The 27923-nt window shown below is 36.5% G+C and overlaps 1 protein-coding gene across 1 annotated transcript in view; it reads left to right on the top strand.

Annotated features, from left to right (window-relative positions):
- The window catches only part of MAP3K4 (mitogen-activated protein kinase kinase kinase 4), a 72251-nt gene that overhangs the window by 17104 nt on the left and 27224 nt on the right, over positions 1-27923 (top strand). Inside the window, 11 exon segments of the mRNA XM_032184124.1 lie at positions 9316-9398; positions 9400-10698; positions 14890-15132; positions 18974-19120; positions 21278-21435; positions 21833-21949; positions 22370-22469; positions 22578-22661; positions 24375-24641; positions 26610-26759; positions 27664-27825. Of these exon segments, the coding sequence (XP_032040015.1) occupies positions 9316-9398; positions 9400-10698; positions 14890-15132; positions 18974-19120; positions 21278-21435; positions 21833-21949; positions 22370-22469; positions 22578-22661; positions 24375-24641; positions 26610-26759; positions 27664-27825 (2810 nt within the window).

Below are 27923 nucleotides of genomic sequence, written 5' to 3'. Positions count from 1 at the left end.
GAAGGTTTTTATAAAAACCCCTTTGTTTCACTTAGGGGCAGATGTCATATATTAAATCCAATGTTGTTTTAATCTAATTATTTATTGTAAATGATCTCATGCCTACTATACATATTTATTAAACTCTTGTTTCCAAGGTCACGGGAGGTGAACCAAAGGGTTCTCTTTCTGGATGGAGCTGAGAAGGACCCATGGGTTGGGGCACAAAACCCTGAATGGGCAGTAGTGCTTGAAATAGAAGGAAACTTAAATCAGTTGCTGCTTCCTAAGGAGGAAGCTTGGAAACTGAGAAGCTGGTAGTAAAAACTGACAAATAAACATGAAATCTTAAGAATCTATTCTTCCCTAAGACCCATTTGTCTAGGTAATGGGACTGCCAAAGTGCAGGCACTGAAGATAGTTTAAATCATGCATTTTCAGCCTTCTGTTTTTGAAGTGCTTCACAAGCTGCGATATTTTTCTGTAAATCTAAGTTGAGCATTTTCAGAGTCGTATACGAAAATAATCTGCAACATTATTAGCCAAACTTAGCCTTTAGGAAACTGCATGTCTGGGCAAATGTCATAACGTTAAAGAATGAAAATCCAGCAAGTGGGCATTGAAGCTTCAGTTTGGACATTTGAATGCTAACACTTTAAATCATGGGTTTTCAATCCCTCTCTTGCCTCTTCCCTGTTACTGTAGGAAATACAAATAAAATAAATAAATAAAGAGTCCATTTGACTCCTAACCTCGCAAGATTCTTATACTTAAATAAAAGAATGGGTTATGCTGTTCTTTTTCTGCTTTCTATTTGTGTTTGCATCTAGTAAATTCTTTTCTGTCTTCCAGTTAGTTGAAAGTGACTTACTCTACATCAGAAGTAGCAAAACACTTTAGATATATACACACTATGAAGTACCAAGGTCTATAAAAGTTAAAAATTAAAAAAGAAAAGTTCTTTGGCAAATGAACACTGAGAACATCTCTCTTGGTCTATTTCAGAATTCTATGTACTTGTTGAAGGAAAAAAAGTTCATAACATACAATTATCATTGCCAAATGCTAATATTATTTTTATTCGTGTTTTAATAAATTTAAATATTTAAGAAAATTATATTAATAAAAACAGTAGAACCTGTTATATCTTCCTTTTCTTTCCCAAGAGCAGGTTACCTTACATGCAGAAAGACTCATTGCAAACAGACCTCATCCTTCCTCTTCCCTGCTTGTGTTTAAAAAAAAAAAAAAAAAAAAAGAGAGAGAGAGAGAGAGAGAGAATCAGAAAATTTATGAAACAGTAATCACATCCTTTCCAGAGATGTTAATTTTTTTCTGGCAAAATCTATGAAATGAAGGTTTCTGTTGATTACATAAGCAAGAGTTACCTTAATTGAAAGATACTTTGGTTTATCTTCCAGGGAGAGTGGAAGCAGCTGTAAGGCAGCTGAACAAACTGCCATCCTCCAGTATTTCAGAGCAAGAAAGCAAATTGCTTACTGAATAGTCACAGAAATTCAGTCATAATCAAGGATCAGGAATAAGGAGAATGTTCTATTTTGAAACAAACTGGAGAATTTATGAAATTGAGATATATAAGAAAGGGCTGTTTCTTGTACTTTAGCCACAACAACCCCATGCAGCGCTACAGTCTTGGGGCAGAGTGGCTCTAAAGCTATGCAGAGGAAAAGGAGCTGGGGATGCTGACTGATGCTCACCTGAACGTGAGCCAGCAGTGTGTCCAGGTGGCCAAGAAGGCCAGCAGCATCCTGGCTGGTATCAGGAATAGCGCAGCCAGCAGGAGCAGGGAGGTGATTGTCGCCCTGTACTCTGCTCTGGTGAGGCTGCACCTCGAGTACTGTGTTCAGTTTTGGGACCCTCAGTGCAAGAAGGACATCGAGGCCCTGGAGCATGCCCGGAGCAGGGCTATGAAGCTGGTGCAAGGCCTGGAGCACAAGTCCTGTGAGGAGTGGCTGAGGGAACTGGGGGTGTTCAGTCTGGAGTGGTGGAGGCTCAGGGCGAGACCTTATTGCTCTCTACAGGTACCTGAAGGGAAGGCGTGGGGAGCTGGGGGTCAGCCTCTTCTCACAGGTAACTAGCGATAGGACAGGAGGGAATGGCCTCAAGTTGTGCCAGGGGAGGTTCAGGTTGGCAGTGAGGAGACATTTCTACTCAGAAAGAGCAGTCAGGCACTGGGACGGGTTGCCCAGGGAGGTGGTGGAGTCACCGTCCCTGGGGGTGCTCAGGGAGAGGCTGGACGTGGTGCTTGGGGACATGGGTTAGTGGTGACACTGGTGGTAGGGGGGTGGTTGGACCAGGTGATCTTAAACGTCTTTTATAACTCTTATGATTCTGTGTCCTAAGTGGCACAAAGTGTGATTGGGAATGATACGAAAATTGTGGTGGTACAGAACTACAGAGCAAAAGTTGTTGATGAAAAAAAAAAAAAAAAGCATTATTAAAATAATGTTATTAGAATTTTAAATAAAGGGAGTATTTTAAGTTGAGATTATTTAAATGATTAACATTTTGAGGGAGTGATGCCGTTGCACATCTTTGAATGGCCTCATTTTGTGCTTGATAGCACATGAAAAACTGCAGCCATAATGTAGTATACACATTCACATGAAGTGAATGCTGTAATCAGAAGCTAAATAGAAAAACAAGGATCTGTCGTTTTGGATGGGCAGTGATTACAGTTGGGTGCTGTTTACTCTTTTGTTTCTTTCATTCTTTCTGACTCAGATCCTGTCCCTGTGCACAAATAACAGTAACTTTTAGTCATCAGCTCTTTTAGCTGATGGGATCCTAAACACACTTTTCTTGCCTTTTTTTTTTTTACAACTACATCTCAGTCTGCATCGATTCAGATAAACTGGTGAGTTTCTTTTGTAGGGAAGTTGTTGGTTCCTATATCCTTCTTTGTTCTGTACATGTTCCATATGTCGTAATCTATTCTTTGTCACTGCCATGTTTAATTTCCTTTCACTCTTCCAAATGCAAACTTGCTCACATGCTTTGTTTCTTTGTCTTTACATGCACATGTGTGATGAAAAATAGGAAGCAGAAAAGAGAATTTGTGTAAGAAATTGAAGACCACGAATTTCTTACTTTAAGAAGAGAGGCAATTATGGCCACCTATGTGGTGATTTCTGTTGTGACTGTGATTGAAAAAATGGGAATGGACTCAGTACTCTGAAAGTAGTTGTTTTGTAGTAGGTGTAATTTTAGTTGTCTTTTTTTAATACCTTAAAAATTGCTGCTTCTCACATGCTGCCATGTGTTTGTGGATGCAGCTAGTGTTGGGTCCCTTAATAAAGGTATAAAATTAAGTTCTATATTTGAAATGACATTCCATAGGATACTAGCAGGAGATGAGTATGTGCATCATTATACTGTCTATTGCATCTCTCTACTTCATTGTATTTCAGATTGATTTAAAAAGGGATAGGTTTCTACTTTCTCCTTTTGATCAGTTGCCTTTTTTTTTTTTTTTTTTTTTTCAGTGAGCTCTTTAAGATCACAGGGAGCCTGTGGTGTGCTCCCTCTCGCCAGTCAATTGTTGCTTAGTCATAAAGCCTACCTACCTCATGCGGTGTTAATGGTACTTGTAACCCAATGTCTCTTAGTACAGCTGAACTTGCTTTACTAATTAAGTTAAGCCTATATTTTAAAACTGCAAGAAAATTACTAGTAGGAACTCATACAGTTATACCATTGATTTTAATATTTATTGCAGAATTCTCAGATGCATTTGAGTCTGTGTCATCTCTTTATTTAATAACATAAACATATTTTGAAGCAATTGGTAGATGATTGTGCCTGGGCTTTGTTAGGATCGATGAATATACAAGTATTAGGGCACTTTGGATGTCTAATAATGAATTACAATGTTTTTAACTTACTTTTTTTTTAGTCTCTTTTGGTGGGGAGGGAAAGTGAAGATGAATACTGAAGGAGCATAATAAGTTTAAAAATATAAACTTAAGTGGTTTAGAAGACATGGCAACTAGATTGTAAGTTCAGAATGGAATGGGGTTTTCATTTATTTTACATGGTCTTCAAAATTTTTTTGCCATCAAAGTACTAAGTCGATCCTTTTCTAATCTACCTCAGCGTTGGTGAGGTTGGGGTATGTCTGTGTTTTTCATCTCTGCTAACCACTTTCATCTTTCTCCTTTCTTGCAGATGCAGAGCATGCATTCTTGCTGCTTGTCTTTCTTAGCTTTTAGGGCCATTGTCTCCTCACAGCAGTGCCAGCTGTGGTGTGGAATGCAATTTAATACGCTCGGCAGTACTCTTAGTCTTAGATGGGTGCTGGCTTAGGCTGGTGCTAGCTAATGTCTGTAGTTAGTAACCAGTGAGGGTTTGGTACTGCTGTCTGACACAGCAGCATTTGAGTAGATGTAAATGTAATATGTAAAATCAGTTTCAATGAATTCTATAGCAGATCTCTTAGTAGCTTTCTGTTTCCAGGAGCAAAGCTGTTTCTGAGTTACTTTTTTATGTTGTCTGCTGTTGTACTTGATAGCTATTCAAAGAAAGATGTATAAATAGCTGAAATAAAATCAGTGTAAGGGGTATTTGTAACACTGTATTTGTAAGAAGCAGTTCCTATGCTAAAAATGTTGAATTATGGTTTGATCCTGGATATATGGATATGACACTATAAAGTTTCTCAGTGCTACCTTGTATTGTAAGACAAATGGAGAACTAGCAACATTTTAAAACGAAAATATTTGAAGATGTATGTATGCAAAATGCTTAAAAAATAACTTACTGATCACATCTTCTGCAGGTGCTCTTGTAGACCTATCATAGCATTGAAAATTCCAAGATTATAAGCAAATCAGATGGTTTCTGAATGAAATACTAATAAACAAATAGACTGTTAAGTTGCTCATGAGTATCTTGCATATAGAAACAAATTATCCCCAGAATTATGGTTGCTTCTGGTTTTGGCTGGTTGATCTGAGATGCAGCCAGCTCTACTCCCTCATGCCTGACTATTGGGTTATTTAATAGCATCTTCTATATTGAAAGCAGAGCTCCAGATTACTTCAGCTGCAAATACTTGGTGTATTCACAACTGAGACCTGAAGCTGAGCAGCTCTTTTTAGTGAATGCCTTTTTGAAAAGCTTGAGTTAAGCTGCATTTTTCACAAAATTTAGCTAGTCAGGAATAGAATTCAGTTTTCTAGAATGGCAGTCATTTGCCTTAACCATGAAATTCTCTTCCCCTTCTGCAAGTCTCTGCTTTTTCTGTGCCAGGCTTTTAGTTTTTATAGCAATGCAAGTGGTGATTTTAAAGTACAAGTAACTGCCCTGTTTACTATGCACCACTCCAATTACTTCTCTTCTTTAGGCTTTCAGTGAGAACCAGGATCTTTATGCTTTCCTATTCCATAACTTGGTGTTTTTTCTTTCTTCCTTATATCCTTCAGAAGAGATTTTCTTTTTCAGAGTTAAGTGCTATTATGCATCTTGTGGCCTACCCCAATCCTGTGGGGGGTATGGTACAACTCTGGTGAGGATTAAATTGTACTTTTTTAGATATGGAGAGTGGAAGGGGGCAATGTGGCAGGTCACCCCAATATTAATTTGCTCATTAACAGCTGAAAACAGGGTTTGTAATGGCTTTTTAAGATTGTAAGGTTAAGGTTGGACAGTTTTCTTTACCCAGCTACTTTTCTGAGCTAATCCTTCTGAGGAAAACATCTACTGAATTCTATTTCCAAGCAACAGGTTAGTTGAATATATATTAACTCTTAGGGATATGTGATTAAAATGTGAATAAAAAATATCCATTCACGTGTGCCATAGGAGATTGCCAGACTTAGGCAAGCTCTGGTCTTCAAGCAGAAACTTTCCAGGAACTTAAATAGCGTCTCTGCAGCATTCTGGGCTTTGTTCATGCCCTGGACTAGAAAGCTGAGACATATTTTTGTGCTCTTAACTGTTGGGTGTAGGCAATGTGGAGAAAGAAACTATCAGAATAACTTGTAGAGGGCATCTGAGCCGGAACTGTGAAGAATGAGAGCACGTTTAGGGAACGTGGAGAACAGGATGGAGAGCTGCTCATCGCCAGCAGGAGGAGTTTGAATGGGGTGAGGTGTGGCAGAAGTAGCTGGGTAGACAGGGCAGGAGTTGGTGGGGATTGGAAAGATGGGTGCAGAGTAGAAAGTGGAGGGGAAGATGACTGAAGAAAAGCAGATCAGATTAGGAGTAGTGTAGTGTGTATTTAAATTTCTGGTTTTGGTGGTCCCTTGTTTTTGTCCATAATGATGCCATACTGGTGGGGTAGTAAACCCTACCAGTTATGCTATTATAATGGCTTAAGGATAAGGAAAGAAGGGTAAAATAGATGGTATCTCAGAAGAAGTCTGTAATGATATTGTGTTCAACTTTATTTAGCTTTGATGCCTCCTGCTTTTATTTTAGACCTTAAGAAGTGGTAGCATGCCAAAGACTTGTCTGGATTTCCCAGTTACCCATTGGGCTAATAAAAGTTACTGTCTTCACCAGCAAACCTTATCCTGAGTTTGATCCTTTGGCAGAATGCCTGATTTATTTAGGGTTTTTCCCTTAAACTAGGAACGTGTTCTTAAATGTGGAATTAGCTGGTGGATCTCTGTAAGCCTCTGAACAGAGATGTTAGAAAATGTCAGAATTTGTTTTGCCTGGATGTGTGTTGCATGAGGTTTCCTGCTCTTAGCTGAAGGATCATTCTCTGCTAACTGGTGAGAACCCCTTCTCCAACCCCAGCCCCTGGCAGCATGAGCTTCCAGGTATGCCATGCTTGGAAATGGAGAGGGTGTGCTTTTCTAAGACTCGTTTGCCCTACCTGGCCTAGCCTCTAATGTTAGCCAGAGAGGAACCTAAAAGCTTTTTTCAGCAGGGACTGCTTTCTAATTTTCTAAATTTGAATTGCAGGCTAAATTAGAAAGATTAAATAATTCATAAAATGGAATTCTAAATTGCACATAGATAGAGACATTTTTTTTTCTTATTATTTTCACCACTTGTCTTTTCTGCCCTTAAGTCTAGCTGCAGGATCTGGGGACCCATGCTCTTAGTCATCAGTTGTGTGGGATGCTTTTCTTTCAGTATATCTGCTTTGGAGGACTGATGGTCCAGATCTGTGTTTTCACTGTTTTATAGTAAGCAGGTGTTCTCCTCCTTTTCTAATGAAGCTGTGCAAACTTAGATTTCTTTACATATGTGTACTTCTTCTCCTTCTGAACAGATCTAGAGTTTGAAGAAGCTCAAATGATTGACATCTATCGCTGCTGTTACCAAAAGGAGGTCTGATCACTATCACTGTGGTATGACTTAAATCCTTGAGGTGTTTTCTCTTTTCAGGTCCCCGTCAGAGGCTGAATATTTCTGTCTCTGCACTCTTCAGTTAGCATGTTCTGTGTAAATGGCTGTACCATTCATTTGTATTTCCTGAGTTGTTACTGTACTTTGAAGACTTTTGTAACATTCTAGAAATTATTCATCATAAGAGTACCTAAGCTACTGAAGGGTTTGTTATTAGCTTTTTCTGAAGATCACAGGTATACAGTATTGTCTGGTGTATGTGATATATTTGGAGGAAAGTGTTTTGTCCACATACCTCTACATTTGCTTTTGTTTCAGACAGCTCTGCAACCTTAATACAATTCCTTTGTCTGCATACATTTTGATAGTCTTTGAGCTGCGTTATCACATCAATTCTTTTCCAGAGAACTGCTGTCTTAACTGAACAGAGATTGAGTGGAATTTTGAAATGAAGAAAACTGGACTGTACCTTCTTGTGTGGCAGATACTGGAACATATGTAGCAAATGAAACAAGAATGGAGGGTGATCTGATAATTAAAGCAGTGAAGTGCATCATAGGATAACAGCACTCTGCCATGAGAAGTTTTGTGATGCTAGACCAGTAACACAAATGATGTTTGTGTTGATGAAATGATCACTTAATGTGTGATTATTATTATTTTTATTTTTTTTCCCAGAAGCAGCTAGAGTTCCAGTGATGTTGCTTGCAAAAGTGTTGGGAATTTGAGGTGCAATGGAAGTCAAGAAGCTTTGAACACAAAAGTGCTCAATGTTCTGTAATGTTGAGCAATAGCTCTTTCCATTTTTGGTACCCAGAAATGTGGTGGCTTCACTGATTTTCCTCTGTCATGCTTTTCCATCCGTAGAAAGGGAATAATATTATTCTTCCACTAAATAGGACTGTTTTGCAAACAATCTTATTGCTATTACTGATATTAATTGATATGATAGTTAGGAGCACAGTAGTGAAGATCGTAAGGAAGTTCTTACTTCTAGAGTGGGGAATGAGTCATGTGCAGCACATAATCCTTAGAATCACACAGTGAACAGTGAAAAGAAGACAGAGTATTCAGCCATCATTCTGTAGGTCTTTTCTGTCCCTGAATAAGTAGGGGCCCTGGGGGAGTGAGGGGAGTGTGGAGTGTGACCAGCTTGGTTTGTTCCAGCTGCTGATCCCTGGACTGCAGCTAGTCTGCATATAGATGCTTCTCTCGTCATCTTTAAGAGAAAGAGAACAACTCTTTAATACTTCCAATACTTACCAAGTAGTTCTTTCTGGCAAAGCCCAGATTGAAATACGTTTGTTAGTGCTGTAGAAAAGTAGTAAGGGCTGCTGCTGCTGCGGAGAGACAAGGAAGAGAAGAGAAGGTACTTGCACAATTAGACAGAAAAGGGCTGCTGTTTTGTGGTAAGGGAGAAGGCAAATTATTATGTCTGGGGAGAATGGGGAAGTAGGCTTCTGGAGGTAGTATATTAGGACTACAGAGGGGTTCCCAGAACTAAGAAAATTCCCCAAGACCTGATCATTCAAGCCAGATTTCAAAATGCATGAGTGCTTAAGTTTTTATGAGATTGCATGTACAATTGAGTATTTTTAATTCTGGTTGACTTTAGAAATCTTAATAATTTTCTAATGCACTTTGAGTTTTTATCTAGGAGCTTGTTTGACAACTGTATAGAAAATGAACTTGGAAAACATTCTCTTCCTTTTAATCATACTCAGTTCTCTGCAGATGACATACTCAGTATAAGGAAAATTCTCTGAGGTCCTTTCTGTATCAGAGTTAAAGCAAGAGGAGAAAAAAAAAAAACCTTTGGTATTAGTATTGATTCTGCTATACTAGTGGTAATTGCTAAGACTTAATTGTACTTCAACCCTTGCATATTTTGTTTTATTGGTACTAAGAAGTGTAATATGCACACCCTGAGAAATGTGATTGGGAACTGATTGAATTATGATTTTTCTTGTTGGTGTAGTCAGATTCTTTCTCTTTTTTTGTTTTCTTTTACAGAAAAGATGAGTGTACCAGCTCAGGCTGTGCATAAAGACAATGGGAAACCCATTGAGAACGTGGAGGAGCACAGCTATAAGCAAGGGAAAAAAAATCCGAGACACCCTAAGGACAACAGAACGAGATCATAAGAAAAATGTGCAGTGCTCATTTATGTTAGACTCAGTTGGTGGGTCTCTGCCAAAAAAAACAATTCCAGATGTTGATCTCAATAAGCCTTACCTCAGCCTTGGCTGTAGCAATGCTAAGCTTCCAGTCTCTGTGCCCATGCCAATAGCCAGAACTGCACGCCAGACTTCTAGGACTGATTGCCCAGCAGACCGCTTAAAATTCTTTGAAACCCTGCGGCTTTTGTTAAAACTTACCTCAGTCTCAAAGAAAAAGGACAGGGAGCAAAGAGGACAGGAAAGCACCTCTTCTGTCTGGCTAAACCGATCCAATGAACTGATCTGGCTGGAGCTGCAAGCTTGGCATGCTGGCCGGAGCATTAATGACCAAGACCTCTATCTCTATGCAGCCCGTCAAGCTATCCCCGACATAATCAATGAAATCCTCACGTTCAAAGTGAACTATGGAAGCTTCTCCTGTGTAAAAAACGGAGCCAGTCTCAATGGTACTTCAGGAGAAGGAGTTTGCAAAACAACACATGGAACTAGTGCTTTGGGTTACTCGAGTTACCACGAACACCTCCATCGCCAGCGGGTCTCGTTTGAGCAAGTAAAGCGGATAATGGAGCTGCTAGAGTATATAGAAGCACTTTATCCATCTCTGCAGGCTCTTCAAAAGGACTACGAAAAATATGCTGCAAAGGACTTCCAAGACAGAGTGCAGGCACTCTGTCTATGGTTAAACATTACAAAAGACTTAAATCAAAAACTAAGGATTATGGGAACTGTTTTGGGCATCAAAAATCTTTCTGACATTGGCTGGCCAGTGTTTGAAATTCCTTCTCCTCGACCATCTAAGGACAATGATCCAGAGGATGAAGAAGTTGATAGGGAAACAGACGTAAAGGAATCCTCAGGAACATGCACAGAGGAGAGTGATGGTGAAGAACAAATCTCTGAGGAGAACGTTGAGGAGCTTAGACAAGCCATCAAGAACAATTTTACTAATAAGCCAAATTTTGACTTTCAGGACCATTTTTCAAGGAAGCTTGATAGGCTTGAATCTGAGGATGACTCTGCCTCTTGGGTTATTCCAGAATGCAGTGCTGAGGCAGGCTGCAGCAAACACTGTTTGACCTCTATTTACAGGCCATTTGTAGATAAAGCACTGAAGCAAATGGGGTTGAGGAAGCTAATTTTAAGACTGCACAAGCTAATGCATGGTTCATTGCAAAGGGCTCGTATGGCGTTGGTAAGGAGTGATTGCCAGCTGGAGGTAGGTTGGTACTGGTGTGAATGGGTAACAGGAGTACCCCCACCTGCAGTATTGTTTCTAACTGAAGCTGGAGGAATTGGGATCTTATGAAAGTATTTATTGCTTTGCTGTTTTTGGAAGATAAATGTATATTATGATTAAGACCCCTGTTCTACTTCAACAGAAGTGAATCTGTCATTTGATCTGAATTAGAATGTCTGCAGCACAACCTAGTTCTGTATTTGTAATTTAAATTACATTTTATGATAACATCTTGGCTCATTAAATGTTCTAACATCTAAAGCCTCAAGTCAGAAAAATTGCAATGGAAAATAAGTCACAAACGATTATTAAAAGAAAAAAATAACTATGGAAGTGTGGAAGTGACACTTTTTCCTTTTCTTGTCTTCAAGACTGGAAGTTTCTCTGCAAGACATCCTTTATCATAACATCATAATTGTTTTGGTTCTTTTTCCTCTCCTATATGCATGAAATTCTGTGGTGCTATGTTATGCTTGAGTCCAGATCGGATAAGTAAATGGACTCTTAACCTTGAAATCTACAAAAGAAAGTCATGTTAGCATGCTGCTTTCTTCAACTACTTCTTAATTAATTTATTTTTTTCATTGGGTGATTCTATAATCTTAATAAAGAATAATTGTTAATTAATAAAATTATGAAATAAGCAGTAAATGCTGACATTTCATATGGTAATTTGTGTTCACTAGCTCTTTCAAGGCAGAATATTGTTTCTTAACTTAAACTGTTATCTAACTTCTGGGCAATTTTATGTTAGGAGGAGCTAGTAGTTAGGATTATTTGTCCTCCCTGATGAACTGTGTGGGGCCTAACTGTGGATTCTGGATAAAGGATTTCTTAGCTAATGTGCCCGTTGTAATATGGATACTGTATGTGGTCTGAGGCACATTGCTGTGTGACTGTCACATTTGCAAAGAAACAAGAATGCCTTTCTCCCCTGGAGGTTAAGTAAGGATAACTAAGTTTATCTTTATAAAGTAATTTGATTTTTGAAATTTGTTTTTATGTGTACTGTTGCTAATGTAGAGATTACTGTAAAAAAAAAAAAAAAAAAAAAGCTATTCAATTTTTATTCTCCATTTGGTTTCAACTCTGGAAATGTTTTAAGCAGTTTTGTATTTAAAAATTTTGTGTATTACTAAGAAGTCACTAAGAAGTCCATAAGCAAAACCTGCAGGTATCTTTTGCAGTAACCAAAACAGAACCCATATATACTTAGGTGGAACGTTTATCTTAATATACAGGCAGAAATACCTTTAAAAAAGAAAGGCAATAAAGTATAATTTGGGGAGATTAAAAATGCCTTTGAATGTATTTTCAAAATTACTAAATACCTGAAATGTCGACTTGGTGAGGGTTCTTACTAAGTTAATGAAACTAGAGTTTTTACTGAAGATTCACAGAAACCATATGGTAATTTAGCAGTGGTTGTCTTGTGAAAGATGTATGGATAACCTTTTCTCTCTCCTCTATTCTTGTGAATTCTTCAAGTATTCATTTTCAGTAATTATTCCATTTTCTTTGGAGTATTGTCCTCCTTTAAGGAAGGGTATATGACTGAAGGTGAATGTTACACAATCATAAACTTCTTTCCTGTGCCAAAATTAAATGAAGGCTGTCAAAGAGAAAATACTGCTTGTCAGAAGTGTGGTACCTACTGTAACAGAAGATGTTACCATACTAGAATAGAAGAGAGTTTTGACAGTTTTGAATTGGCTGGTCTTTGTAACTGGCAGTACCTTGAAAGAAATTAGCAATGTAATGCTAATTTCATCATAAATGTATGTAAATGCTTATACAGATGAGTGTTTGTAGAGTTCTTTTTTAAAGTACAAGTTTCATTCATCATAGTTGCGCTCTGAGATTTTAACAAGGCTTAGGCACTATAGTGTTTTATGTAAAAGTCATATGATTTGATTCTCAGAGAAAATAGCTATTGTTTTCTATTGTTTACAAAATTAAATAAGTTATTTGATTAGAATATTACTTAAACCCATTGCATCCTGTTTGTTGTTTATTCAACTGGCTGCACTTTAACATTTTATTCAGGATCTTAATAAATGTGGTGTTTTTTGTTTTTTTTTTTTTAAAGTGTTTTGTAGACACTGGAGAGTATTTCACATTGGGCCTGCAGAAGATTACAATTAGTCAAGTTGAACAATAGATGATTAAGTATCTAAAACTAAGCCCTAAAGTAACGTGCTGATGTCTGAATGTTAGAAAATGAAATAACACGTTCAATTTTGTTGCGTTATGTTTATTCATAGACTAGTTCTTTAATATTTTTATGACTAGATTTTCCAACACCATGCTTGCATCACAGTGAGGGTTGTATGTCTCAGATATTTTGTTGCACTGTAGAACATTTTCATGACCTATTATTAATGAAAGTCTTTTTGTGTAAAAGGTTTTAGCATGGACAGTATTCTTCAGAAAATAAAGTTCTTTAAAAGAGATCTAGTAAAAAGAAGACCTGAATGTGCATCTTAAGAATTTCTTACACTTCAGATCAACTAGTGATTAAACTTCAGCTAAACTAGGTGTAGAGGAAATCCCCACTGATGCACGTTCGCCATCTCTGTATAATGAGATAGCGATTTTATAAACCACTTGCAAATCTGCAGCTCATAGCATTTTGTGCTAACGTTAGACAGTATTAGATGTGCTATCCCATCCCACATGCCAGTTGACAAACTCCAAAATATTAAAAAATAAAAACACTAAAAAACAGACTTCTCGATAGCTGTAATTTTGTGTGGCTCTTCTGAGGAAGCAGGGATTGTAAAAGACTTTAGGTATAAATGTCAAAAATGTTTGTGTAGGTGTAAAGAAATAAATGTGTTTTTTTTTTTTTTTTTTATAATTATTATTATTATTTTCTATTAGGAAAGGAGCTTAAAAGTGGCTTAAAAATTTAACTTAAAGGTTTCACTATACCATTTGATCTGATTTCTTATCCTATCTCCTGTGTAGTGCTGTTATTTAAATTTGACTGAAGAAAACCTAGAAAATACTAGTTACGTCTAATATATGAATGAAAGATATTCAAGTCTCATAGTTAGCAGCTATGAAATAAAACAATCTTAAACAAATCTTATATTATCTATGGTTTGTTAAGAACTGCACACATACTGAGGTACAAATTTTCTTGCTAGTTTAAACCACACAAAGCCTCCATGTACATCTTTTCTTAGAACATTGTGACAAGACTTACAGTTCAGATATCTGGGATGTACAGTTCAAATATTTTCAATTACTTTCTCTAATTAGAAAAGTCATTTCATTTAAATGTAGATTTCATTTAAATTAAAGTAAGTTTAGTAATTGAAAAAAGCAACCTAATCTTCTTAATCTTCCTTTTGTAATTTCAGTTTCTTACATCTACCAAAGTTCAGAAGAAAATATTTCAAAAGTTTTGTTCAGTTTAGCTAGTGATGCTTTCATGAACATTGCATTACTTTACAATGTGGAGCTTTATATAAAATTAGAAAGCTTAAAGCTTTTGATGCGCTGTGTACTCGAAAAAGAACAAGATTACTCATCTGACATAGCCAAGTGCAAACTTCTTTCTTCAGTCATAGTCATAGGTGTAAGGCCATAATTATTATTGTGAAAATTTCAAGTATGGTATCTTATAATAACCTGAATATATATATATGTATTCCTATATTATGTTAGAGATAACTTAATTATAACCTCAAATAGCAGTTTCTTCTTGTATAGTGAAGGAATCTTTGAGCTTTAATAGATGATTTCATAGAATCATAGAATCATAGAATATCCTGAGTTGGAAGGGACCCTTAAGGATCATCAAGTCCAACTCTTGACACCGCACAGGGTTTAATTATTTTAAAGCAGAACCATAAAGTAAGAAAATGTGTTCACTCCTAAGGGACCATAATTGTTTTCCTCAGCCTGGTGATCCTCAAATCAATCAATCAATCAATCAATCAATAAATAAATAGCTTTAAAACAATAAAACTAATCAAAAACCCACCACCAAAAAAAATTAAATGAATTGAAACTTCTATGGTTGACTTACCAGTTAATTAATAGGTAGCTGTAATAAAATCTTAACTTTTAAAAATAGGCTCTTGTATATGCTACTTTAAACAGACTTTAAATCTTAAAGAATTTGGGGATCCTTTTCATGACACCTATTTTTTGTTACAGTTTTCAGAATTTCCAGATCCCATGTTGTGTTCAGATTATGTGCAGTTATTAAATTCCCCACCTTGCTGTGAGCAAAAATGCAGCACTGTGTCATGGGAAGAGCTGAAATCCATGGATTTACCATCTTTTGAACCTGCATTCTTGGTCCTTTGCCGAGTCCTGCTTAATGTTATCCACGAGTGTCTGAAGCTCAGGTTGGAACAAAGACCTGCTGGGGAACCATCTCTTTTGAGTATTAAACAGGTTTGCTTCAAATGTTTTGTTTTTTCTTATTATTTTTTCTATTTGAAATTACTTTGTCTCTTTCATTACAGTAAGGTCACCTGTTTAAAGAGGATTTGCTTAAGAACTGTCAATGCATAAATACGGATTTTTTTTTTTTTAATAAATTGTCTGTATTTCATATAGAGTTGTGGTTTTTGCATAGTAAACAACTGGTTATGTATACCTCTCTGATTTAGACTTCCAGGAATCAAAACTGGTGATTAAAGAATTATCAGCCAGCGAAGGTAAATAGTGTTTGTTCCATTTGCATTATAAGCTATATAACCTTGTCCAGCACATTTACCTCTATATGGCTTTCCTAGGCAGAGTAACCAGTTTTAAGAAGACAGAATTAAAGGTCTGAATATTTGTTTTACATTTGAGTTGAGCTTTTTCCTTTGTGAATGTGAGACCTCTGCCAGTATGCAATGCGCTCATAGTGTAAGTTGACTAAGGAGAAAAACAAAATGAAAAACAATCTTGTTTCCCAACATATTTTTGTATACAAATATCAGATCTTATAAGGGTAGTTACCAAGATTGTCAGTCCTGTCACAGGTTGAGAATTTTCTGTGAGGACTTTTTTCTGATAGTTACCTGTTACAAGGAGGGCTGTTCGGCCAGTATTAGCATATCTTGGCCTAGACTTTGAAAAATGGTATTGATCTAAAGTCATCTCCCTGGCAAGTATAATTGGCTTCATCAGGTGGTCGTTCAGAGTAAACTTTTAAAATAAGCTATCTGACTGAGTATGATTTCACATTCCAGTTATCCAGTCCTCCAAAATCAATTGTTATAGTACCTTATGGTCCTAACCAAATAAGTTTCTGGTAACTCTTTTAGCAAGGGACTTACAATTTTAGTCTTAAGGGTCAAGTTTATTGTTTTGTATACTGTGTTGTAAGGTGCAATATCCTTTTTTTTTTTTTTTTTTTTCCTAGAGACGGAGGATGTTTTTTTGCCCGTATTTCTTGTATTACATTTACGGACTTTGAATTGTCCAAAAATGATGATTTCTTCCTGGAAAACAATGTATTTTTTACAAACTGTTGTGATGGTTTATAGTGTCTCACTAATTACATTGAAAAAATGAATTGAACTCAGCAAATGCTTCCTCTCCCACGCAGTATTTCTGAACGGGCAAAGGAGCTTTAGAGCATATTTCACAAATAGATCTATTTGTTTCCTGAAGAATATAGTCTTGAGCAGGCTCAAAACGGAGTCTAGGGGGCTGTTTTGTTCTGCAGGTTCACGGAATATTACAGAGTTACAGAAGCCAGGCTTGGAGATACTCTGGTCTACTACGGTGGAAGCTGAGTACCACTTTAGGTTATGCAGCTAATACAGAACAAGGAAAACATCACGGATTATATGCTTCCAGCAGTATACTTTTTCTCTTGCCCTTTATCACTGACTTCCCTTTTCTGAACCATCTTGTCTTTCACTTTCAGCAATAGCTGTTGTGATCCTGCTTGGTCTGTGTTTTTGAGAGAGCTGTCGTCTTTGACAGTTTGCCATTACATGATGGCAACATAGTTCTTCATCAGTTCAAGTTGGTTCTCACCAGTTCTGAATTTGTGCTGGCAAGTGGAGGGGTGTGTGCGTGTGCATGTGCATATGCTTTATTTCTGTTAGGTGGTTAAATTAGACACTTTCTGTCACTTAAAACCTGCATCAAGTTCCTTACAGCACCATGATCTTCTGTAAAATATCTATCAGATCTATCTTTTTTTAACACTGGTTTGCATATTCTGAAGGTTTGCATCATCCCATAGATGATGCTGCCATGTCACAAAAGATCCTTCCTTATAAAAGTCAGTGGAGAAATTGGGTCAATGCACAGAAGCTTTTTAGTTCCAGATTGTAGGATACTGTGCTAGAAAAATGCAATTTACATCATTTCTTCTTCTTCAAGACCCATTAAGTTTGTAAGTAGAAGCACTATAGCGTACTGTAAGTATGACAGATAACTAATTTATAGGTCAGGTAAATATTTAGAAAAAAAATGTATTATAAACTTGCTCACTTTAAACTACAGTACTCTGGAGGCTCTGTGACCTACCCCCATCTGCTCTGCAGAAAAGAAATTACTCTACAAACTCCCTAAAGAAAAGTGACTCATCAAAGAAGCCAATAACAGCTCTAATATTTTCAGCTTAAGTGAGGTGCACATTCTGTAGTGTGCTCCTTACAGATCATATTTTTGACTTGTGAGTTGTCTTGTGAGTTTCTGTTCCAAAAGTTGACACTTAAAAGTAGCTTTATAGGGTTTTGTTTGTTTGCTTGTAAATCCCATATTCTCTTGTTCAATAACACTACACCTTAGTGTATGACAATGTTATTTAAACAAAAAAACTCTTTTTCGTGATGTTTTAACAATATTTTATTTCTGAATAGACAAATTACACTCTTTGCAGGGTTTAGAAGACTTTGCCAGTATCTGTAGAGTATACAATACTAAAGTGTTGTGGACAGATAATACTACTAAGTCCTGTCTCTATGAATAATGAGTAGTTAGATACCAATTTTAAATTCTTTGAAAAAAATTATGTTTTCCTTAGTAGATCCAAGCGCAAAATTAAACAGTAAATGAGCATTGTGTACATTGTATGTGATTGAGTGGAGAGCGAAGAATACATTTTTATTTTTATGTATATGACACATTAGGGATATAAATGTCTAATTTTTAGATTTCCACATTACAATAAATTATTTTCCTCCTTTTTTTCCCATTAACTATTGACAAATCTTAGACCAGAGCTTAAAGAGTTTAGAGTTAAAGAGTTTAGAGTAACAACCTTTGCTTCCCCTGCCTGCTGGGGATGCAGTGTAATTTATTTTGGCCTATAAAAGATCCCAAAGAACTCTAGGCATATCAATAATGCTGTCATGATGTTTTGCTTTTTCATACATTGAGATACTGATATTTTCTTTTGCCAGGACAGCCATTACAAAAGTTTAAAAATCAGGTTAACCAACCAACAACTAACTCCATTCCCCCTGACCACCCAAATGAAACTCTCTCTTCCCTCTCTTGATCTCAGACTCTTGATTTACTGAAGTCAGTGCTGAGAATATGCCAGGGGGTGGCAGACTGATGATAATTTCAGAAGAATACACACGTAGCACTGGGAGGGCTTCTGAAAAAGGCATTTGTTAGTGTGGGTTTGAAATCTGTTGTGTTGTGTCTTCCTCTGTTTGTGGTTGTGCCTGTTGCTTGAAAAAGCTGTAAGCTTTCAGGTAGGGTTGACAGCTGTTTGGCCAACAGCAAACACTTCTATTGATGAAAAGATCTGTTGCCTGATTTTAGCCTTTTCCAGCGAAACAGCAAAAGAAATGCCAAATGTTTTTCAGATACAGGTTTTAGAGTTGTGGACACCGGACCAATGGATTGAAAATGAAATTCCTGTAGTAAAATATTTCTCATAAGCCTTGAAGTGTCTGTCAAATACACACTGTGTGTTATTCCTGACTTGCTTCTGTTTTAAGTTGGATTTTGTGGTTGTGAGGCCGCTTGCCCCACTTCTGAACTGTTAAAATGTCCAACAAGTTGCCTGTTGTGGCCCCATTTGTTGAACAAAATCTGAAATGTCTGCCCCCATCTCAGTGCCACTGGTACGTGCAATTAGGTAATCCTGGAAAACTAATACAGATCTCTCCTGGAGATGTACAGAGTGACTGTATTGATTTCTAAAATCTTTTAGAAATTACTTAGTGATAAACTAAGACAAAAGTGTCTGACAGATTAAACTTTCACATCCCAGGGACAATTTAAGAGTAGTGTCCTGACTGATGGCAGTTTTCGGATTTTTCTCTTGCAGCTAGTGAGAGAGTGTAAAGAGGTTCTGAAGGGTGGCCTGCTAATGAAGCAATATTACCAGTTTATGTTACGTGAGGTGTTAGATGACTTGCAAACGATTGATTGCAACATTGATGCTTTCGAAGAGGACCTGCATAAAATGTTAATGGTAAGCTTCAAAAAGGAGAAGGCATTTTTAGTTCTGTAAGTGTGTTGGTCACAATAGTGCTTGTAGAAACCTATTGTTCCTGGTGGATGTAAGGCTTGCTATTTTTTTGTTGCTGTTGTGCTACATTAACATACTGTTACTCTTTTAATGGACTTGGAATATAATAGCCATTGTCATTTTAAACAAGTTACCATTACAAAGACAATACTAATTTTTTGTTTACAGGCCTGTGGAACAGTAGATCTGTAAACAGCACGTTTTTACAATAAAATGCTTCACAGATAGACCTGTAAATTGCATATTAAATATTTAAGTGTTTAATAACCTTTTTGTAGTGAATAAAAAAATGCAATTTAGTAGCGAATAAAAAAGCGATGTTTGAATAACGTTGTGTTTTAATACTTTGGTATTGCATTCATCCATGAAAAGTGCCTTATTTTTAATGAGTATTCATTATTGCAATAAGCTAAACACAAAGAAGTATTTTCTAGATAAATGCTTGGCCTCTGAATAATAACAAATGAAAGCTTCCTCCCAAGTAAATTTAATTTATTGTTCCCTTGTATGTGACTGATTTTTATTTTTTTATGAGTTGTCTGAGTTTAGTCCTCACTGTTCTGTGGAAAACAAAACCAAAGAACAAGATTTACCTCAGTACTTTATTATTAGTGTTTTATAGGCAGAGCTTTTGGTACCATCTTTGTTGAGGATGCATAGATTTTCCTGTTATGTGGTTTTTGTTGCCTATAATGGTAAAAATACACTACTTTACCTAAAGGTTCTTATGCAGCATGTCTGCCTTTATCTCCATCTGAAATTTGTAGAAGCTTCCAGCAGAAATGACCTGGCAAGGTAAAAGGAAAATGATTCACCTTGTCTGTTTTGAAGTTCCTCACCTATTTTGTGAGGCAGCTGTAGTGTTTTTGTGCTGTGAGGCAAGAGCTTGAACTTTGATGTCAGTTATAATTGTATAAGGATCTCACTTTTCGTAAGTTCTGAAAGAGATGGTGGCAGGACTGTGTAAGTTAGAATGATTTTATCAGACCTCTAAGAACCAGTTTGTGCCTACTCAGAGTTGCAGTTTATTGTAGTGGCAGCCCCAGTGGAGAACAAGGGGTTGCCAGTGGTCAAGATTTTCAGAAGACTGGGAGAACTGGGCAAAGAGGGCTGCAAAGATCTGAACTGAACACAGGGATAGGGAAAACTTGAAGGAGATCAGAAGGCTAAGATTGGGTTAATGAGGTCTAGGAGGGGGCACACAGAACTTAGTCTTTGTATTTCTTTGTGTGCTTCTGGTATAGGCAGGCACAGTATCTAAGGAAGACGAAGCTGGGCTAGGAGTGAAAGAAGAATTAAATAAAATCAGGAATGAAGCTACAGACTGAGAAAAACACAGTCCCTACCTAACCCAGAGTAAAGTTTTAAGGTTTTCCTTATCTTGGCATTATAACACTGTGATCTGAAAATAACTGAAATAAATAGGAAGTTTTATCAGCTTCTAATGAGGAACATTTGTTGATATTATGGATTATCCAACTAAAATATACGATTAAATAGCTGCTAATGTTATTATTTATTTTTTTTTTTTGCATTCATTGCTATGCCTGAGGGCATATGTTTGAAGAAGAATTGTATTTAATGGGATTTTTATGTTGGTTTAAAATAATAATGAAATAAAGGCGAGAGGTAAGACTTGATATAAATGGATACAAGGTATAATGTAGAATCTTATAGGCCTGTTCACTGCACTTATCCATACCCAGGAGGGTACGTTCAAATAAAATTTTTAGGAGTTTTTCAGTTAATAAAAGATTTAGAAAATGTTTTACAGCAGTTCTGCTTTAAATAACTCTAGCCACAGTGTGTATTCACCAATATGATGGTGAATTGCAGCACAGCAAGCAAGGTATTTCAGAAAAGTAATGTGGAGAGTACATGTTACTAAATATTTCAGTAGCATCTTTTATTTCCTGAGTCATAAATTGCACCCTCTATGTGGAAACATGTAGCCCATTTTCAGTCACAGCAAACCAAAAATCTAGAGATGTTCTCTACTAATTGTATGATATTAAGATTGCTCCTTGATTTGAGGAGTTGTCATTCTTAGTTACATGTTGAGTAACAATTTCTGTCTAAATTGTCCCTTTCCGTATGCAGGTTTACTTTGATTATATGCGAAGCTGGATCCAAATGCTACAGCAGTTACCTCAAGCGTCTCATAGTTTAAAAAATCTCCTAGAGGAAGAATGGAATTTCACCAAAGAAATAACTCCTTATATAAGAGGAGGAGAAGCTCAAGCTGGAAAACTATTCTGGTAGGTTTTAATTACTCTGCTTATGATGCTGATTTATACCAGATATTTCTTGACGTCAGTAATTGTTCAGGGTTCCCAGACTGGGCTTCTTGAGGCCCTAGTGAGCAGTTGATAGTCTTTCTGAGAACTATTGGAATATTACAATGACTGTAACTGTAGGATCCAATACGTGCAGATTGCTCTTACTCTGTCTATGACCGGAATGACTACTTCTGTGGAAAGTGCCTGTTCCTGCTAGCCCTGTGCACGTAGATTAACTGAGGGGCCCCCAAGATGCTGCTTGTTTCTGCAGGCGGACTTGGCAACACGGCTCTCTTGCCTTGGACAGAGTAGGAAGAAATTTAAGGTGCTGTGCTACCTGAATAAGACTGAAGTTCCACCATTTCTGTTGCTACAGTGATATTGCAGGAATGCTGCTGAAATCTACAGGAATATTTTTAGATTCTGGACTACAAGACAGTTGTGATGAATTTTGGGCCAGTGCCGATGACAGTACTGCATCAGATGAAATAAGGTATTAAGCCCTTTGGCTTAATAATAATAAGCACACTTACTTGTGTTTCTTTACCCCTGACAGGTACTTACTGCATTTTAATTCTTAGAATGAAAATTTAGTAAACGCAAGACTTCGTGGACTTTTTTGCTGATATTTCTGTATGTAGTAATAACGAATCATTATTTTGTGCACTTGAAACCTAATAACCTTCTTTTAATTCAGGGTATCAGAAATTGTTTATCTAATGTCCTTTAAATTCTATTTTAATATCCATATCAAAAATGTGCCTGCAAAAGCTCAATTGATTTCAGCTAGCTGCTTATTTTTCCTATGCTCTTTCTATTGATATATGTATAAAAACTTCTTATCTTCTAATAGTTATGTAAATGTAACATGAATTATTAATACATCGTCACATCGTTTCTATTAATATTGCAGGAGGTCTGTTATAGAGACCAGCCGAGCACTCAAAGAACTGTTTCATGAGGCTAGAGAGAGGGCCTCCAAAGCTCTTGGATTTGCTAAAATGCTGAGGAAGGTACGTAAATGTCAGGGTTTCATGTACCTTCCTGATATTCACTTTTATTTATATGCTTAAAATAAATGCAGTTTAAAGGATATTCTTTCGTTTTGTTGTTGCTTTTAGGACCTTGAAATAGCAGCAGAGTTTGCATTGTCAGCCCCTGTCCGAGATCTACTCAACGCTCTGAAAACAAAAGAGTATGTGAAGGTAAATTCAGTTGAGAGCCATGAAATTCGAGTGGGGATGCTAAGCAAAAATCAAAGGATATTTATATACATACTTTCAACTTTTTCATGTGGCATCTATATCTCAACATTTTGAATGTCATGCATTTCATACTGAATTGTGTCAGTAGAATTACTTTCTTTGCATGTGATCGTGTGTGTAAGAATGTTAGTCTGTAGTTTTTATAAAGCAACAGTATTATAATGGAGCTCTGCTCTAGCTAGCTTGCATGAGAGTGCTAAGAATGTGAGAAATGCAGTGTCTGTGCTGTGTCCCAGATGAACGGAATAGAATAGTTCAGTTGGAAGGGACCTTCAAAGATTGTTGAGTCCAACTGCCTATCCACTTCAGGGCTAACCAGAAGCTAAAGCAGATTATTGAAGGCATTATCCAAATGCCTCTGAATGCAAGTAACTGTTGCTAGAAAACTGTTGCATAGCAAAGTTAAGTTAAATCTGTTGTGCATTGCTGCCTGATATTTACAGCACCATAAATTCATACACATACAGTTTCACGCCTTATTGAAACTGGTCTATACTATAATAAAGACTGGTCTAAACAATAATAAAGACAGGTCAACTGGTCCTTATAGTTTGAATTTAAATAAATCAACTGCTTCAATGGGTTAAATTTATTTGGATCTGTTGTACTTTTTTGTCCTTACATACATTTAAAATACGTAATTCTCAACTGGGTACTAATCTACTAACTTTTGCACGGTAAAATTTCTGTTGGATAAGTGATAGCTAAAAGTGGATATTGCTTTGATGGAAGATAGACAAGCTCGTGGGAGAGACGCACATCAAGGGCAGTTAAATACATGGATAAAAGTGTTTTGGACCAGGTGACCTCCAGAGGTCCCTTCCAACATAAACTGTTTTTTTAAAAAAGTCTGGCTTAGCAGGACCCTAGTCTGTAAATTAAGAGGGGGAGAATAGTCAGGGAAATTTCCAGTTTATGTTTACTTTTAAAAAATACTTTTACCTAGCACTCTTTTCTGCTTTCATAAATGATAATGGATTTTGTTAAAGGCAGTATCATACTTCATATGTACATTTTTGCAGAAAAAGTTGAATCTTGAGTTTGAAAAAACTGTGTGAGCAAATGGGTTAAATAATCTCTTGTAATGTTGATCTGTTTTTATGTGTTACCTCTCCCCTTTTTTTCATGTCTCAAAAAGAATTTTTGAGATCATCACTTTGATGATCAGCATTTCATATATTGGCCTTCTAACATGTATGGAGTTGATTTTTTTAACAAGCTTTTCAATCAAATGCTTGTTAGTTTTGGAAACAATTTTAGATTTTATTAATGACTTTACAGTTTTTATTTTGCCCTATGGATAACACTGGTCTTAATTATTAAATATGTCTCCCTATTGGTAGAAATGTTGACGCATTGTTCTGTTTTAACTTGATGGCATCCAACTCTGAAAAGAGGGAAATAAACTTCACTCTAAGTCAGTTACCTAATGACAGATCACAGGGTCAGAGATCACATATCAACTATTTTGCTGTTTTCACAGTCTAATTCTGATCCCTGACTTGGTTAAAAATGTTGTTTAAATATGTATATTGTACAGCTACTTAAGATGAAAACTCTTCTTGTTGTTTAACTGAGATAACACATAGATATTTTATGTATCTCAGGAGAAAGTGAAATTAGCTCTCAGTATCATTTTATTTTCTTCTACAGGTACAAATCCCTGGACTTGAAAATTTACAAGTATTCGTCCCAAACAATATTGCAGGGGAAAAATCTGTGATTTTGCAGCTCCTAAATGCAGCTGCTGGAAAGGATTGCTCAAAGGATTCTGATGAGGTTGCATATGAGGCCTATTTACTAATGACCAAGTACAGTGACAAAGACCATGAGTTAGATGACAGCTGGAGTGCATGGGAGGGCCAGCCAGTCAAAGTAGTGCCACAAGTGGAAACTGTTGATACACTGCGAAGCATACAGGTGGTTTTTCTCTCTCTTTTTTTTTTCCCCTGCTTATGTGATTTTTCCACACTGTGAATGCTTCTCCTTTCAGATTACCACAGTAATTTAAGTGAGGCATGTTTCCTTTTGTAGGTAATAAATTAAATTAAAGCATAGGAATGATTCTTAGCTGTGTTAGTCCAAGTAGTAAATTCATTGGATTTAACATTTCTTCACAGGGTTAATCTCTGCAATGTTTCAGGGGTGGATTTTTGTAATAAAGAACTATTTAATATATCTAGTTCAGTATCACAAAGATGGGTTAGACTTAATCACTTCATTTTTTAAGAACTCACCAATCTTCAACAATGTATGGCTGTTGTGTGCCTTCCACACAGTGAGACATGAAATAGATTACTTTCAATCTTGGATAAATAGTGGCATTTAAAGTAAAGTTTCTGTGGAGCTTCTGGATGTTCAGCAGTTCTTCAGGAAGGAATATTTCAGTCATACTTTCCTTCATCGCAAGCCAACAGGAGTTCCTGCCAGTAGTTCTGTTGTGCTCAAGTATCTGAGCCAGCTGCAACTCCCTGCCCATCCTGTTCTCATGCCCTTATGTTAAGCCAAGTGAATTTTCCTTTTGGTATGTCACGCAGTTCCTTAGATCCCTACCATAAATGGGCTCTACTGTCCACCAACAGAGTGACTTTCCATATCACTGTGCCTGGCCTCTGATGTTCTGAGGGCTCCTACAACTATAGGCAGTTGAAAAAATCACTGCTGTATATACATACACCACTGATTGTTACATGCAAACATGTTGTTTCTTGTTTGTCTGTTGTCCAGACTGAACAAGTTAGAAAACAAAGAAACAAAAAGAAAAACAAACAACCACAACAATACTCACCACCACAAAAAAGCTTCTGATTAAGTTTTAGAATTTCATTGTACTTCTATTAAAGTTAACATTTCATGCAGAAAACAAAACCAGCATAAGATGGAATGTGGTTTGCAAATGGTATCCCATCTGACACATATAAATGCAGATAATATATTGTGGATGTGTTATGTGTGTGTATATATAACATTGATTATTATTATTTTTTTTAAATTCTATACTGCAAAGTTAGGAGGTAAAAATTTCTTCAGAAAGGTTATGTTCTGTATTTTAAGTAGCATGCTCTGATTGCAAACTAGAGAAAATGCAATTTGTTATTTAAAAAACATTCATAAAATAGAAGTATCCCATCAACATTTAATAAATTCTGAGTATGAAAATATTGTTTGGTGGGGAGACACTAAAAATCAGGATGAAATGGGCCTTATTTTGTGAGTAACATGTTTCAGCTGCCTTTTCTGTAATTTGAAATTGTCAGCGTAGGGTACAAACCATACTGCCACAGCAAAAGAAGCACCATCTGTTATTCTGGGTACTTCTACAAACTTCTGCAATATCACAGCTCTGGTTTTCAAAACATGCTCTTACATTTACATTTTAATAATTTTCAACATTTTAGCAAAGACCATGTGGTAAATCTATGGTTTTCAATTTTCCATAATAGCTTTTTGTTCTGAAAACAAAACCTTAGTTGGATAAACCCACTTTATTTATGATGATTATTACCTCCACCTGCTTGGAGAAAGTGTAATTATTTTTCTTAGATACTGGCTGTGCATAACTATTTTGAAGATAATTTATAATACGATGTTTCCAAAATTTCAAAAATGTAATCACCTTTCCAGAAATCAATAGTAGTATGTTCCCCTTGAAAACTTGCTGTGGCATTTGCCTTTATAGATCTCACTGCTTAGTAAGATGAGTATTTATCAAGTTCTGTTGCCAGCATCAAGCTTTTCTGTGTGAATTAAGGTTTACATGAATAGCAAAGAGAGAGGCCATTAATACATTAGAGTTACCAAAATAACAAATTGGAATTTGCCAATACGGGACACGTTTTTATGGAGAAAGTTGTGTATGTAAGAACTAGTGGTATCTTGTATTACTAGGTTGACAACCTCCTCCTCGTAGTCATTCAGTCTGCCCACCTTGTGAGTCAGCGAAAAGCTTTCCAACAGTCTATTGAAGGGCTCGTATCACTGCACCAGGAACAGACATCCAGCCAACCAGTCATTGCCAAAGCTCTGCAACAGCTAAAGGTAAGCAGTTTTCCAGATTTTCTCAGTAAAAATTGATTTTATTTCAGTCACTGATGAATAGAAATGTACAGAGACTAGATTGCAATGCTGATAACATTCTGCAACTGTAATTTCTGCAACCTCATTGGAATTTATTATCAGTACAATTTTCATTGTTATTGGAAAGGATTTAGGATTGTATTTTTGAGGAATGTTGGTATAATATTTTTTATGCTAGTTAAGTGGGAAACAAGTCTGTAATGTGATAGAAATGTTAATAGCAACAGAATAAATACATCTTCATATGGTAGGATTATTGAATTGAAAGAAAGTGATTGATGTGGTAAGAAATAAATTCAAAATACATGATCTGTAAGGAATAACTTTTTTCCGTATTTGGAGAGGATGACTGCATGTGATGTGCAAGTGAACAGGTCTCTGTCTGTCTTTTTTATTAAATTGTTTGTTTGTTTGTTTGTTTGTTTGTTTGAAGGATCCAGAAAAGAAAAAAAGTTAATCTGTCGAAGTTGCAATATTAGGGCCCTGCATTTTCTCCTAAGTTCAATAGAGGCTCTGCCCACGTAGCAGGGTGAAAATGCTGCCAAAGGCTCGGTCACGTTACAGATAGAAAAACACATTTTCTCATTTCTTTCTTCTTTTTTTTTTTTTTTATTTGCTTTCTTTGTTTTTAAAATTCATCTCACACAAACAAACTGAATTGCAGAGCTTCCATTAATGATAAGACTTCCTTAGTGCAAGTGCTGGAAAGTATTTGTTTTTTCTGGGACTGAAGGAATTGTGATGACATTAAAATGTGTTTACATTTAATATAATGCAATTATCAGATTAATGTTTGCCTCAATCCTATTCAGATATAGAATATAAATAATAAATTGATGTCCCCCCATCCCTTTTTGTTGTTCAGAATGATGCATTGCAGCTATGCAATAAGATAAGCAGTGCCATTGACAGAGTTGATCATATGTTCACATCTGAGTTCGATGCTGAAGTTGATGAATCCGAATCTGCCACTTTGCAGCAGTACTACCGGGAAGCCATGATTCAGGGTTATAATTTTGGATTTGAGGTAAGGAAACAAAAAGTTAATTATTTGTTTTGTGGATTTGTAAAGGAACCAGTTGAAGTTTCTGTCTTTGCAGTGGTGCAAATAAGGTAATTAACTCT

This window comes from Aythya fuligula, chromosome 3 (assembly GCF_009819795.1).
Source record: "Aythya fuligula isolate bAytFul2 chromosome 3, bAytFul2.pri, whole genome shotgun sequence".
In the NCBI taxonomy this organism is placed as follows: Eukaryota; Metazoa; Chordata; class Aves; order Anseriformes; family Anatidae; genus Aythya; species Aythya fuligula.
The sequence above is the reverse complement of the archived record's forward strand: the minus strand, read 5'-3'. Positions and strand labels throughout refer to the sequence as shown.